The sequence below is a fragment of the Onychostoma macrolepis genome, unplaced genomic scaffold, assembly GCF_012432095.1.
Source record: "Onychostoma macrolepis isolate SWU-2019 unplaced genomic scaffold, ASM1243209v1 Scaffold1, whole genome shotgun sequence".
Taxonomy (NCBI): Eukaryota; Metazoa; Chordata; class Actinopteri; order Cypriniformes; family Cyprinidae; genus Onychostoma; species Onychostoma macrolepis.
This window is the reverse complement of record NW_026704597.1, coordinates 215,307-227,968: the sequence shown is the minus strand read 5'-3', so window position 1 is coordinate 227,968 and position 12,662 is coordinate 215,307. Positions and strand designations below refer to the sequence as shown.

At 35.0% G+C, this 12,662-nt stretch overlaps 1 protein-coding gene across 1 annotated transcript in view; it reads right to left on the bottom strand.

Annotated features, from left to right (window-relative positions):
* Positions 1–12,662, bottom strand: part of LOC131535014 (uncharacterized) — a gene marked incomplete at its 3' end in the record, with an annotated part of 92,873 nt that overhangs the window by 26,496 nt on the left and 53,715 nt on the right. The window contains exons 9-23 of the mRNA XM_058768147.1: positions 12,360–12,438; positions 11,682–11,877; positions 9,756–11,592; positions 8,051–8,221; positions 7,719–7,892; positions 7,355–7,525; positions 7,029–7,202; positions 6,701–6,874; positions 6,337–6,507; positions 6,000–6,173; positions 5,453–5,626; positions 5,097–5,259; positions 4,779–4,975; positions 1,613–1,786; positions 1,295–1,465 (exon numbers count right to left, since the gene is read on the bottom strand). Coding sequence (XP_058624130.1) covers positions 1,295–1,465; positions 1,613–1,786; positions 4,779–4,975; positions 5,097–5,259; positions 5,453–5,626; positions 6,000–6,173; positions 6,337–6,507; positions 6,701–6,874; positions 7,029–7,202; positions 7,355–7,525; positions 7,719–7,892; positions 8,051–8,221; positions 9,756–11,592; positions 11,682–11,877; positions 12,360–12,438 — 4,200 coding nt within the window. The remainder of the gene's footprint in view (positions 1–1,294; positions 1,466–1,612; positions 1,787–4,778; positions 4,976–5,096; positions 5,260–5,452; positions 5,627–5,999; positions 6,174–6,336; positions 6,508–6,700; positions 6,875–7,028; positions 7,203–7,354; positions 7,526–7,718; positions 7,893–8,050; positions 8,222–9,755; positions 11,593–11,681; positions 11,878–12,359; positions 12,439–12,662) is intronic.

Sequence of the window (12,662 nt, the reverse complement as noted above, 5' to 3'; positions counted from 1 at the left end):
GTCACGATAACTACTTTTTGTTGTGCGATATATTGCACCAAAATTAATTGCGATAAACGATATTGTCATTTTAAGACAATTTTATTTCACTAATTATGTAATTACAGTATGACAATATAATAGCATAATAATGCAAGTACACTCTTTCTTAAGAATATTTAGACATTGGAACCGAATGTGAAAAAAAATATGCTAAATAAATAAAACAAATACCAGCTCATTCACGTTAATTGGCTCTCCTCTCTCATTCGCTTAAAGCCAAAATGTTCCCACACGAGCTGAAGATTGCGGTTTTGAAACCAAGTCCATTGGGACTTGTTCTTCCTAACTGGCTGTAGTTGTCACGAAACACTTTATAACGCAGTGGGTTCACGCCTTCTCTTCACCTGTCGCTGTCCGCTCTGTGTGCGTGTGTGTGTGGGAGACGCTGCCTAAGCCCCGCCTCCGCCACAGAGAGCAGACGAGATGACAGAGGCAGCGCGATCGACTAAAATGTTGGTGATATTCATTTTTATGTAAAAAAATTAATATAATCATTATTTTTAATTATAAAAAAATGATCAGTCGCAATATATCGCGGCACCAAAAATGATCACGCTCATTTCCATATATCGTGCGATAAGTCGATATATCGACTATCGCGACAGGCCTAGAAGGGAGTTTATCTGACTGTCAAAACAAAACTAAAGCTATGTTGAGGACAATACATTAAGATTTGTACTCATGGAAATTACTAAAGTAGTCAAACCTGTTCATTAGAAGGGGGGGACCCAATACTTTTGGCAATATAGTGTAGGTATTATAAGGAGAAGGTGATTTATGAGGACACTGCCCCATGTCCCCATATTTTAAAAGGCTTATAAATCATACAGAATTAGTTTTTTTTGAGAAAGTAAAAATGCACAAAGTTTCCTGTAAGGGGTAGGGTTAGGTGTAGGGTTGGTGTATGGCGAAAGAAAATACAGTATGTACAGTATAAAAACCATTAAGCCTATGGAATGTCTCCACAATTCACAAAAACAAACATGAGTGTGAGTGTGTGTGTGTGTGTGTGTGTGTGTGTTGTGGTCACCTAGTTCCCTAAATGCCACTTAAAATTTGTGTCTATGAGATTATAAAAAACTGAATGCTACAAATTAAATTTCAAATGTCAATTAACAAAATTCTTAAATTAATTAAATAAAATCTCAAAGTTTGACAGAAGGGAAAAGACAGAGGAAACCGAATATCTAGTTAAACCAAATTATTGTGATTGTTATTTTGTTCAGTGTATCTGATGGTGTAATGTACTCACTTGAGTATCTTCAGCTCACACACAGGATTCTTCAGTCCCTCACAGATCTGTTTGACTCCTGAGTCCAGCAGACGGCTGTTGTTCAGGTTCAGCTCTTTCAGGATGGTTTTGGAGGAGAGAACAGTAGCTAGAACTGAACAGCTTTTCTCTGTCAGCTCACAATTATTCAGCCTAAACACAAAAACAGCATTAATTATTATTCAGAACATATTCAACACACATCAGATCATTAAGTCTTTATTTATGCTCACAGATGTGACTGACAGTCTTTTATAATGAATAAACAGAAGTTATAATGTATAAATCATGTTCACTCACTTCATTTTCTCCAGTTTGCTATGAGAGTCCATCAAAAGAGCAGAGAGTTTCTCCCAGTCCAGATCTCCTAATTTATCTTCACTCAGATCCAGTTCTGTCAGTAATAATGGACTTTTACCCAGAACTTTAGTGAGATACTTGCACGCTTCCTCTGCAGCAGGACTTTTCAAAAACCTGCAGGGTGTAGAAGAGAATTAAGAATTTAGGTTTTTGGACAAGAGGCATTATGTTTCCGCTCCTCGAGAGTTTTGGGGTTGGCTGCTGTAGAAGGCTTAGTCAGAGGGTGTTTAGCCAATCCGGAAAAAGAAATTCAGATACTTTAAGAAACCATGAAAAATGTGTACAGGACAGGATGTATTAGTCATTAGTGGACCATATAGCTAAGATGCTAATCGTGCTCCACATGCAGCCGCTAGATGGCACAATCACAAAATAAATGTATTTAAAAATAGTATTTAGTAGAATGTTCAGTAACTGTTTAGGGTCAATTTGCTATTCACGTGGAACATATTTCTCAGAAAATTACAGAAGAATCACACATCTGTTCTGTTAATACAATGTGATATAATGCTCCTAATCTTGCATATTGTATGTGCTGTGATGCAATTAAAAAACTAAAAGACATGACTTCTCAACTGATTATTGATGCAACACTGTACAACTTTAAAAAAATATGTTAAGATTTCTCCACCTGATGGTATTCAATTTATATCGCTCATCCTGTAGTAAATCACTGAGCTGCTTCACTCCTGATTGTCCAGGATCATTTCCTGTGAGATCCAGCTCTATCAGGTGTGAAGGGTTTGATCTCAGAGCTGAAGCCAGAGCTTTATAACCTTCTTCAGTGATACTGCAGTCTGAAAGTCTAGAGGAAGACAAAAACAGCAACATAAAGTCTCAAATGTTGTTACTCATTTAGTATAACATTTCAATTTTAATATTACAATGTTTATAATTCTCAAAAGTGATATTACTGACAGAAATTTTCTGTCCATGTTTAAATTCACCAAATTCAAACCTGAGTCTGTATCACAAAGTTTCCCAGTAGAGTGGAGATTTGAGTCACTCCAGAGTTTCATTATTTCCACTCAGATCCAGCTCTATCAGGTTTGAAGGGTTTGATCAAATGCTGAAGTCAGAGCTGCACAACCTTCTTCTGTAATACTGTTATTCAGACTGTTAAGAGAAAAAAAGTTACAGTTTCAACTAAATATTTGCCAAGAGTTAGTTGTTGTTTAAAGTAACACTCCATAGATACATAAAACACATAACAAGTTCATAAGTGTTAATTTTATAATAATGATAATACTCACATCAGTGTGTTGAGTTTACAGTGTTTATCCTGCAGTACCATAGAAAGTTTCTTAATCCAGAATCTCCTAGTTTATGTTTACTCAGATTCAGCTCTCTCAGGAGTAACAGGTTTTCACCCAGAATCTATTCACATCCTGACAGGCTTCATCTGCAGCTGGACTCAAAAACCTGCAGAAGAGAAGATGAAGGAGGAGTCAATTCAATTAAACTTGGTGTAATAAAAATAGCATCTGATTCTGATAAACATTGAGAATGGTTTATCCTGAATTTAATTTGATGCAACAGATTGCATTAGTGAAATTATATTTGTATTAATAATTCAGCATGTCACTGCATTATTTCATCACATCTCACCTCAGTGTCTTCAGTTGACAGTTTGGATCTGTAGATCATCAAGCTGCTTCACTCCTGATTGTCCAGGATCATTTCCTGTGAGATCCAGCTCTATCAGGTGTGAAGGGTTTGATCTCAGAGCTGAAGCCAGAGCTTTATAACCTTCTTCAGTGATGCTGCAGTTTGAAAGAACGGAAAAATAGTTTTCTTTTTGAGATACAGTATCATACAGATACTGAGTTTTATAAATAATTCTAACTAACAAAACATCTGCTTACAGTGTGTTTTTTGAAAGAATCTATAAATAGATGCATTAACAAATCCTTGCTAATCAAAGCAATAAATTAATCATTTGCCAAAAGTAATTTTGTCATTATTCATTCAATGTTGTTTTTAAAACTTAACTCCTTGAGTCAAACATAAAAGAGATGTTAGGCAGAATATTAACTCAAATGAAACATATATGAAATAATCAATTGAACATTATTGTATATTAATATATAGTAATTTAGATTAATGTCATAACTTCAGTTTTTCTAATCTGCATTGTTTGTTTTCTACCAGATGACAGATCTTTTAAGTCCTGAGTTTTCTAGTTTATTTCCACTCAGATCCAGCTCTATCAGGTTTGAAGGATTTGAATTAAATGCTGAAGTCAGAGCTGCACAACCTTCTTCTGTAATACTTATTATTCAGCCTGCAGAGAAAGAAAAACAAAGACAGGAAACAATTCAGTTGATTTCACACAATACTAATACAAAGCTAATGACAGAAGTATAAATCTATATCATGGTTCTTATTCTGCAAACACTTTAAAGAACAGCAATAACAGCATTCTGAAAATGTCAAATACTCACTTCAGTGTGTTGAGTTTACAGTGTTTATCCTGCAGTAGCAGTGATCTGATTCACTTGTTTGTCTCCTAGTTCATGTCACTCAGATTCAGCTCTCTCAGGAGTAACGGGTTTTACCCACAATTCCAGTCACATACTGACAGGCTTCATCTGCAGCAGACCCAAAACCTGCAGAAGAAGAAGAAACAGGAATCAATTCAGCTAAACTTGGGGTAATGAAAACAGCATCTAGTTCAGATGGTAAACATGAAATTGATTATCTTGAATTATCATTCATTATTATTACAGAAATAATATTTCTAAAAACAATTATCACACATAATTTATTTTGCATTATTTTATCTCACCTCAGTGTCTTCAGCTGATAGTTTGGATCCTGTATAGATCATCAAGCTGCTTCACTCCTGATTGTCCAGGATCATTTGTGAGATCCAGCTCTATCAGGTGTGAAGGGTTTGATCTCAGAGCTGAAGCCAGAGCTTTATAACCTTCTTCAGTGATACTGCAGTCTGAAAGTCTAGAGGAAGACAAAAACAGCAACATAAAGTCTCAAATGTTGTTACTCATTTAGTATAACATTTCAATTTTAATATTACAATGTTTATAATTCTGTGATATTACTGACAGAAATTTTCTGTCCATGTTTAAATTCACCAAATTCAAACCTGAGTATCTGCAGTGTACACTGAGAGTTTCCCAGTAGAGTGGAGATTTGAGTCACTCCAGAGTTTAGTTTATTTCCACTCAGATCCAGCTCTATCAGGTTTGAAGGGTTTGAATCAAATGCTGAAGTCAGAGCTGCACAACCTTCTTCTGTAATATTGCTGTTATTCAGACTGTTAAGAGAAAAGTTCAGTTTCAACTAAATATTTGCCAAGAGTTAGTTGTTATTTAAAGTCAAAATGATAACATACATAAAACACATCCAGCAGCAAGTTCATAAGTGTTAAACGCTCATAATAATGATAATACTCACATCAGTGTGTTGAGTTTACAGTGTTTATCCTGCAGTACCATAGAAATTTCTTCAATCCAGAATCTCCTAGTTTATGTTTACTCAGATTCAGATCTCTCAGCAGTAACAGGTTTTCACCCAGAACTCTATTCACATCCTGACAGGCTTCATCTGCAGCTGGACTCAAAAACCTGCAGAAGAGAAGATGAAGGAGGAGTCAATTCAATTAAACTTGGTGTAATAAAAATAGCATCTGATTCTGATGGGAAACATTGAGGAATGGTTTATCCTGAATTTAATTTGATGCAACAGATTGCATTAGTGAAATTATATTTGTATTAATAATTCAACAGCATGTCACTGCATTATTTCATCACATCTCACCTCAGTGTCTTCAGTTGACAGTTTGGATCCTGTAGTAGATCATCAAGCTGCTTCACTCCTGATTGTCCAGGATCATTTCCTGTGAGATCCAGCTCTATCAGGTGTGAAGGGTTTGATCTCAGAGCTGAAGCCAGAGCTTTATAACCTTCTTCAGTGATGCTGCAGTTTGAAAGTCTAGAACGGAAAAGAATAGTTTTCTTTGTTGAGATACAGTTTATCATACAGATACTGAGTTTTATAAATAACTTCTAACTAACAAAAATATCTGCTTATCTAGTGTGTTTTTCTGCCAAAGAATCTATAAATAGATGCATTAACCAAATCCTTGCTAATCAAAGCTTAATAAATTAATCATTTGCCAAAAAGTACATTTTGTCATTATTCATTCACCCCCATGTTGTTTTTAAAACTTAACTCCTTGAGTCAAACACAAAAGCAGATGTTAGGCAGAACATTAACCCCAGTCTAAATGAAACTATATGGAAATAATCAATTGAACATTATTGTATATTAATATATAGTAATTTAGATTAATGTCAATACGCACTTCAGTTTTTCTAATCTGCATTGTTTGTTTTCTACCAGATGACAGATCTTTTTAAGTCCTGAGTTTTCTAGTTTATTTCCACTCAGATCCAGCTCTATCAGGTTTGAAGGATTTGAATTAAATGCTGAAGTCAGAGCAGCACAACCTTCTTCTGTAATACTGTTATTATTCAGCCTGCAGAGAAAGAAAACAAAGACAGGAAACAACCTTCAGTTGATTTCAGCTACAATACTAATACAAAGCTAATGACAGAAGTATAAATCTATATCATGGTTCTTATTCTGCAAACACTTTAAAGAACAGCAATAACAGCATTCTGAAAATGTCAAATACTCACTTCAGTGTGTTGAGTTTACAGTGTTTATCCTGCAGTAGAGCAGTGATCCGATTCACTTGTTTGTCTCCTAGTTCATGTCCACTCAGATTCAGCTCTCTCAGGAGTAACGGGTTTTTACCCACAATTCCAGTCACATACTGACAGGCTTCATCTGCAGCAGAACCCAAAAACCTGCAGAAGGGAAGAAGAAACAGGAATCAATTCAGCTAAACTTGGGGTAATGAAAAACAGCATCTAGTTCAGATGGTAAACAGGGTGAAATTGATTATCTTGAATTATCATTCATTATTATTACAGAAATAATATTTCTAAAAATAATTATCTTGCCACATAATTTATTTTGCATTATTTTATCACGTCTCACCTCAGTGTCTTCAGCTGATAGTTTGGATCCTGTAGTAAATCACTGAGCTGCTTCACTCCTGATTGTCCAGGATCATTTCCTGTGAGATCCAGCTCTATCAGGTGTGAAGGGTTTGATCTCAGAGCTGAAGCCAGAGCTTTATAACCTTCTTCAGTGATACTGCAGTCTGAAAGTCTAGAGGAAGACAAAAAACAGCAACATAAAGTCTCAAATGTTGTTACTCATTTAGTATAACATTTCAATTTTAATATTACAATGTTTATAATTCTCAAAAGTGATATTACTGACAGAAATTTTCTGTCCATGTTTAAATTCACCAAATTCAAACCTGAGTATCTGCAGTGTACACTGAGAGTTTCCCAGTAGAGTGGAGATTTGAGTCACTCCAGAGTTTCCGAGTTTATTTCCACTCAGATCCAGCTCTATCAGGTTTGAAGGGTTTGAATCAAATGCTGAAGTCAGAGCTGCACAACCTTCTTCTGTAATATTGCTGTTATTCAGACTGTTAAGAGAAAAAAAGTTACAGTTTCAACTAAATATTTGCCAAGAGTTAGTTGTTATTTAAAAGTCAACACTCCGATAAACGATACATAAAACACATCCAGCAGCAAGTTCATAAGTGTTAAACGTTCTCATAATAATGATAATACTCACATCAGTGTGTTGAGTTTACAGTGTTTATCCTGCAGTACCATAGAAAGTTTCTTCAATCCAGAATCTCCTAGTTTATGTTTACTCAGATTCAGATCTCTCAGCAGTAACAGGTTTTCACCCAGAACTCTATTCACATCCTGACAGGCTTCATCTGCAGCTGGACTCAAAAACCTGCAGAAGAGAAGATGAAGGAGGAGTCAATTCAATTAAACTTGGTGTAATAAAAATAGCATCTGATTCTGATGGGAAACATTGAGGAATGGTTTATCCTGAATTTAATTTGATGCAACAGATTGCATTAGTGAAATTATATTTGTATTAATAATTCAACAGCATGTCACTGCATTATTTTATCACGTCTCACCTCAGTGTCTTCAGTGAATATTCTGGATCCTGTAGTAAATCACTGAGCTGCTTCACTCCTGATTGTCCAGGATCATTTCCTGTGAGATCCAGCTCTATCAGGTGTGAAGGGTTTGATCTCAGAGCTGAAGCCAGAGCTTTATAACCTTCTTCAGTGATGCTGCAGTCTGAAAGACTACAGTAAAAATATTAGAAATAAAATGCATTTGATCTTTTTAATGTAATTACATTAAAACAATAAATTTAGTCACATTATTTGTAAATAATTTCTAAAACAAGTCACACATTCAGCTTTGATTTAACTCAAATTGTGTCTGTTGTCACACAACTTACTCTAGTTTCTCTAATTCACACTTTACACTCTTCAGTCCAGTGCAGAGATAAATCAATCCTGAATCCTTCAGATTATTATTGTTCATGTTCAGCTTTTTCAGATTGGAATCTGATTCAAGAACCGTAGCCAGAGCTGAACAGCTTCTGTCTGTTAAGTTACAATCATTCAGTCTATAAGGGAAATCACAGAATTAGATTTGGTAAATACATAAATGTAAATATTTTTACCTAAACATTAAATATATTTTAATTAGTATTTTTTTTTTAGACACAGAGATATTTGCTACATAAAATAAACAATTTTAAACAAGCATGTTACATTTTGTTAAGGTTTATGGTTTTGATGTAGGGCTGTAACTAACATTATTTTGATAATTGATTAATCTGTAAATTGATTATTAAACAAATTAGCACTAAAGTGATACTTCTTTTCTTTTTTTAATGTTGTCTTCCAATAATGTGCAAACTGCTGGCTATGTAACATTGTGAATGTATCAAAGCAGGTTATGATATACATTATGTGCAAAAAATGAAACATTATGATCTAAAACTTTCACTCATGTGAAAACAGTAATGATATTTATACCCCATTACAATAGTCTCTGTACAGTTAATGTTCTCATTAAAGGGGTCATAAACTGAGAGACCAAAATTCCCTTGATCTTTAGACATATTGTATAAGAGGTTATTGTACTATAAAAACATCCCTTAAGTTTCAAAACTCAAAACTTTCGTTAGTCTAAAAACATCTTATATTGAAGCCAAATGAGGCACAAATCGACGTGGGATTTTCAGAAAGATTGAAACTAAAAGACAATGCTGTGCCAACTATATTGGATCCAACAGTAATGTCACAACACAGAAGTGTAAGTGTCCGTTCTTATTACATGGTTACTATTGCTTTGTCTGTTAAACAGTATTTATGCGTTTTTAGCATTTTAAACCTGCATTCCTACATACACAATCCTACATTCCTACATTAAAATTACACATTCCTACATTAAACCTACATACACAATATGTATTTCTGTTTGTTTCAGTTACATTTGTTTCACTCGCATATCCATATTGGCGCTCAATTAATTGAATGAAGTTCAACAGAGCCTTGCTTGCTGTCAGGCTGAACGTTTATGCAAAATGCAAATGCAGCATTTTCTAAAATTTATATCTAAAGATACAACTGTAAAATGTAAGTTACAGTTTAAACTGAGAAAAATGTCTCCAAATGCATTAAACAGAACACACATCTGCCAGAGCACCTGCCAGGGCCACGTTAAAATATATGCAAATGGGTTTGTTTTAAGTGCATAATTTAAAGCATTCCACTATATTTTAGATTCATTTTTATGTGTTTATGTGTAATTGACTAATTTAAAATGACATAACTAGCAGCTGCTTTTAGTGCAAAGCGCATAGATGTGATTACTCAATAATTACATTTCATTATTGATTTTGATTAGTTGTTGTAGCCCTAAATCATACTGATATCATTTAACCATATACAAGTTTAAGTAAGTTTTATGCGATTACAATAATACGAATATTAAAATAGAACATGGGTATATTGAATTAAACTATATAGAAAGATTAATTATGTCATGTTGTTTAGAATTTACTTGCAGGTGGTAAATGACTCAGAAAATTAAAGAAGGTTATCGACAGATGTGTTTTTCAGATGAGTGCAAAAATATGACAAATTACTAACAAAGCTTCTGTGCAAGTTTTTATGACTGATGATAGTCGAATGAGACACTCGTCTGATTTCTTGAATTTCTGAAGCTCAAACTTCTTCATCTCCTCCTCTGATGTCAACAACACAAAAGCCAAAGCAGACCACTGGGCAGGAGAAAGATCAGAAGATGACAGACTTCCTTCTCTAAGGTGGGTTTGAATCTCTTTCACCAGAGTTTGGTCGTTCAGTTCATTCAGACAGTAGAACAGATTTATGGATCGATCCGGAGAAAGATTATCTTCAAATTTCTGCTTGATGTACTGAACTATTTCCTTTTTGCTCTGGTCATTGTTGTCTTGCTGTGTCAATAGACCTCGTAAGAGTGTTTTTTTAGACTCCAGTGACAAACCGAGAAGGAAGCGAAGGAAAAGGTCCAGGTGTCCATTGTCACTCTCAAGCGCCTTGTCCACTGCAGTCTTGAGCAAATCAATCATGCTGTCATTTTGGTTTTCCTGTTCTGTAGACTCATGAACAAATGCGTTTTTCTTGTTGATGTCTAGAAAAAGATGTGCATAAAGGGCTGCAATAAACTCTTGAATGCTCATGTGAACAAAACAGTACATGGTACCAAGAATGATCCCTGTTTCCTCCTTAAAGATCTGGGTACACATGCCTGAATACACTGATGCCTTATCAACGTCAATACCAGAAGCTTCCAGGTCGGTGTCATAGAAGATCAGGTTATTTCTTTCCAGCTGATGAAATGCCAGTTTCCCCAGTGACAGAATAACATCTTTATCCCAGGAAACATCTGGTCTGTATTCTCCATCATATTTTCTACGACTCTGCAGCATCTGAAAGCGGAGAAAGTGTGTGTACATTTGTGTCAGAGTCTTGGGAGTGTCTTCAGTATTTGATTCCTGCAGTGTTTTGGAGGCGTCATCAGCCTGATTGTTTTTCAAATCATTATTTCTTTTCTCCTCTAAAATGTTCTGGAGAACAGTGGCTGAAATCCAGCAGAAGACTGGGATGTGGCACATGATGAAGAGACTCTTTGATTTTTTAACATGATCAATGATTTCTTTGGCCTGATTCTCATCCGTGAATCTTTTTTTGAAGTACTCTTCCTTTTGTGCATCATTGAATCCTCGTATCTCTGTTACCCGGTCGATACAGTCAGGAGGAATCTTACTGGCAGCTGCTGGTCTGGTGGTGATCCAGATGAGAGCAGAAGGAAGCAGATTTCCCTTGATGAGGTTCGTTAGGAGAACATCCAGAGATGCTGGTGAAGATACATCACGCCACGTCTCATTCTCCTTAAAGTTCAGAGGAAGACGGCATTCGTCCAAACCATCAAGGATGAACAGGACTTTGAATTCATCATTTCTTGTAAGGTTCAGTCCTTTTGTCTCTGGGAAAAACTGACTTACAAGGCTCATCAAACTTTGTTTTACTTTCTCCTTCAAGTTCATCTCTCTGAATGGAAGAGGAAATATGAAGCTGATACCTTGATTTTCTTTTCCTTCAGCCCAATCCAGAATAAACTTTTGAACAGAGATGGATTTTCCGATGCCAGCAACTCCTTTTGTCAGTACAGTTCTGATCTGCTCGTCTAGTTCAGGTGCTTCAAACAAATTTGTGCATTCAACCTGTATCTCCTGTGACTCAGCACGCCTGCGAACATTTTCAATCTGTCTTACCTCATGTTCAGTATTGACCTGTTCACTACAACCCTGAGTGATATAGAGATCTGTGTAGATGTTATTTAGAAGTGTGAAGTCACCATGCTTTGCAATTCCTTCAAACACACATTGATACTTTTTCTTCAGGTTTGATTTAAGTTGTCGTTGATGAATGAAGACCAGCTCATCTAAACAAACAACAACAAAAACACTTGATCCTACTTTTCTTTCCTCATTTTATAAGTGACAGTATGACAGATGCTCATGAGCCTCTTACCTTTTAGAGTGTCTGCAAGTTCATCTTGCTTCATATTTTTAAGAAAGTAAAGTGTGATATCAAGAGCTGCTTCTTTGACACTGCACATGTCCTCTATAAAGTCCTGGACAAAGTATTGTGTGTTCTCTTTTTTTAATATTTTCTTAAACTTTTCCAGTTCAGTCTTCAGAAATACAGTTATTTTGTACTCAAGGTCCTAAAATCAAAGCATAAAAACAAAGATTACAACAATAAAATGTAATTAAATCTTAAATCCACATATAAACATGAGGTCAAACATGTTACAGACAGGCAACAGTAAAAGCATTAGTGAAGCTGTGATAATGTGAGAAATGTAACCACAAAACAGCAATGGTATAGACAAAAAATTGTATTTTTAGAAAATCAGTATTTAATATTTAATATAATTTTAGAACATCAGTTACCATAAGTTATCATCAAACTTTATTCGATCATTTTAAGTCAAATTATTGAAAGTAACTCGAAAAGTTTAAAACCAGTGTCTCCCTATGCAATTTAGCAGACACACTGCCACTCAGTGGCGTTGACTGGTGGGGTGCCAGGGGTAAAATATGCAATTATTTTTGTTGAATAATGTATTTGTTATAATATAAACCTCACTTTACTATTTACATATTTTTTACTTAATTTAATAATATAAACAAAATTGTTCCCCACCTGGAAGATCCAGACAAGATTTTCTCTGAAATTCTTTTTGAAGCGGTAATTCTGGAAGTCTGTTTTCTCATATTGAATCCTGTTAGGAAAATAATTTTTGATATTAGAGATATCTGTAAGAAACAGATTTTTTGCAAACAAAGCCATTCTCAACATCAGTATAATTGTATTTTTTCTCTTTTTGTTTATTTCATGAAAGCACACACAAATGCCCTTAATCTCTGAAAAACTGACTGACAACATCACATATGAATGACAGAAAATGTCAGAAGGTCATAGCCAAAGTCAATATCATCACACAAC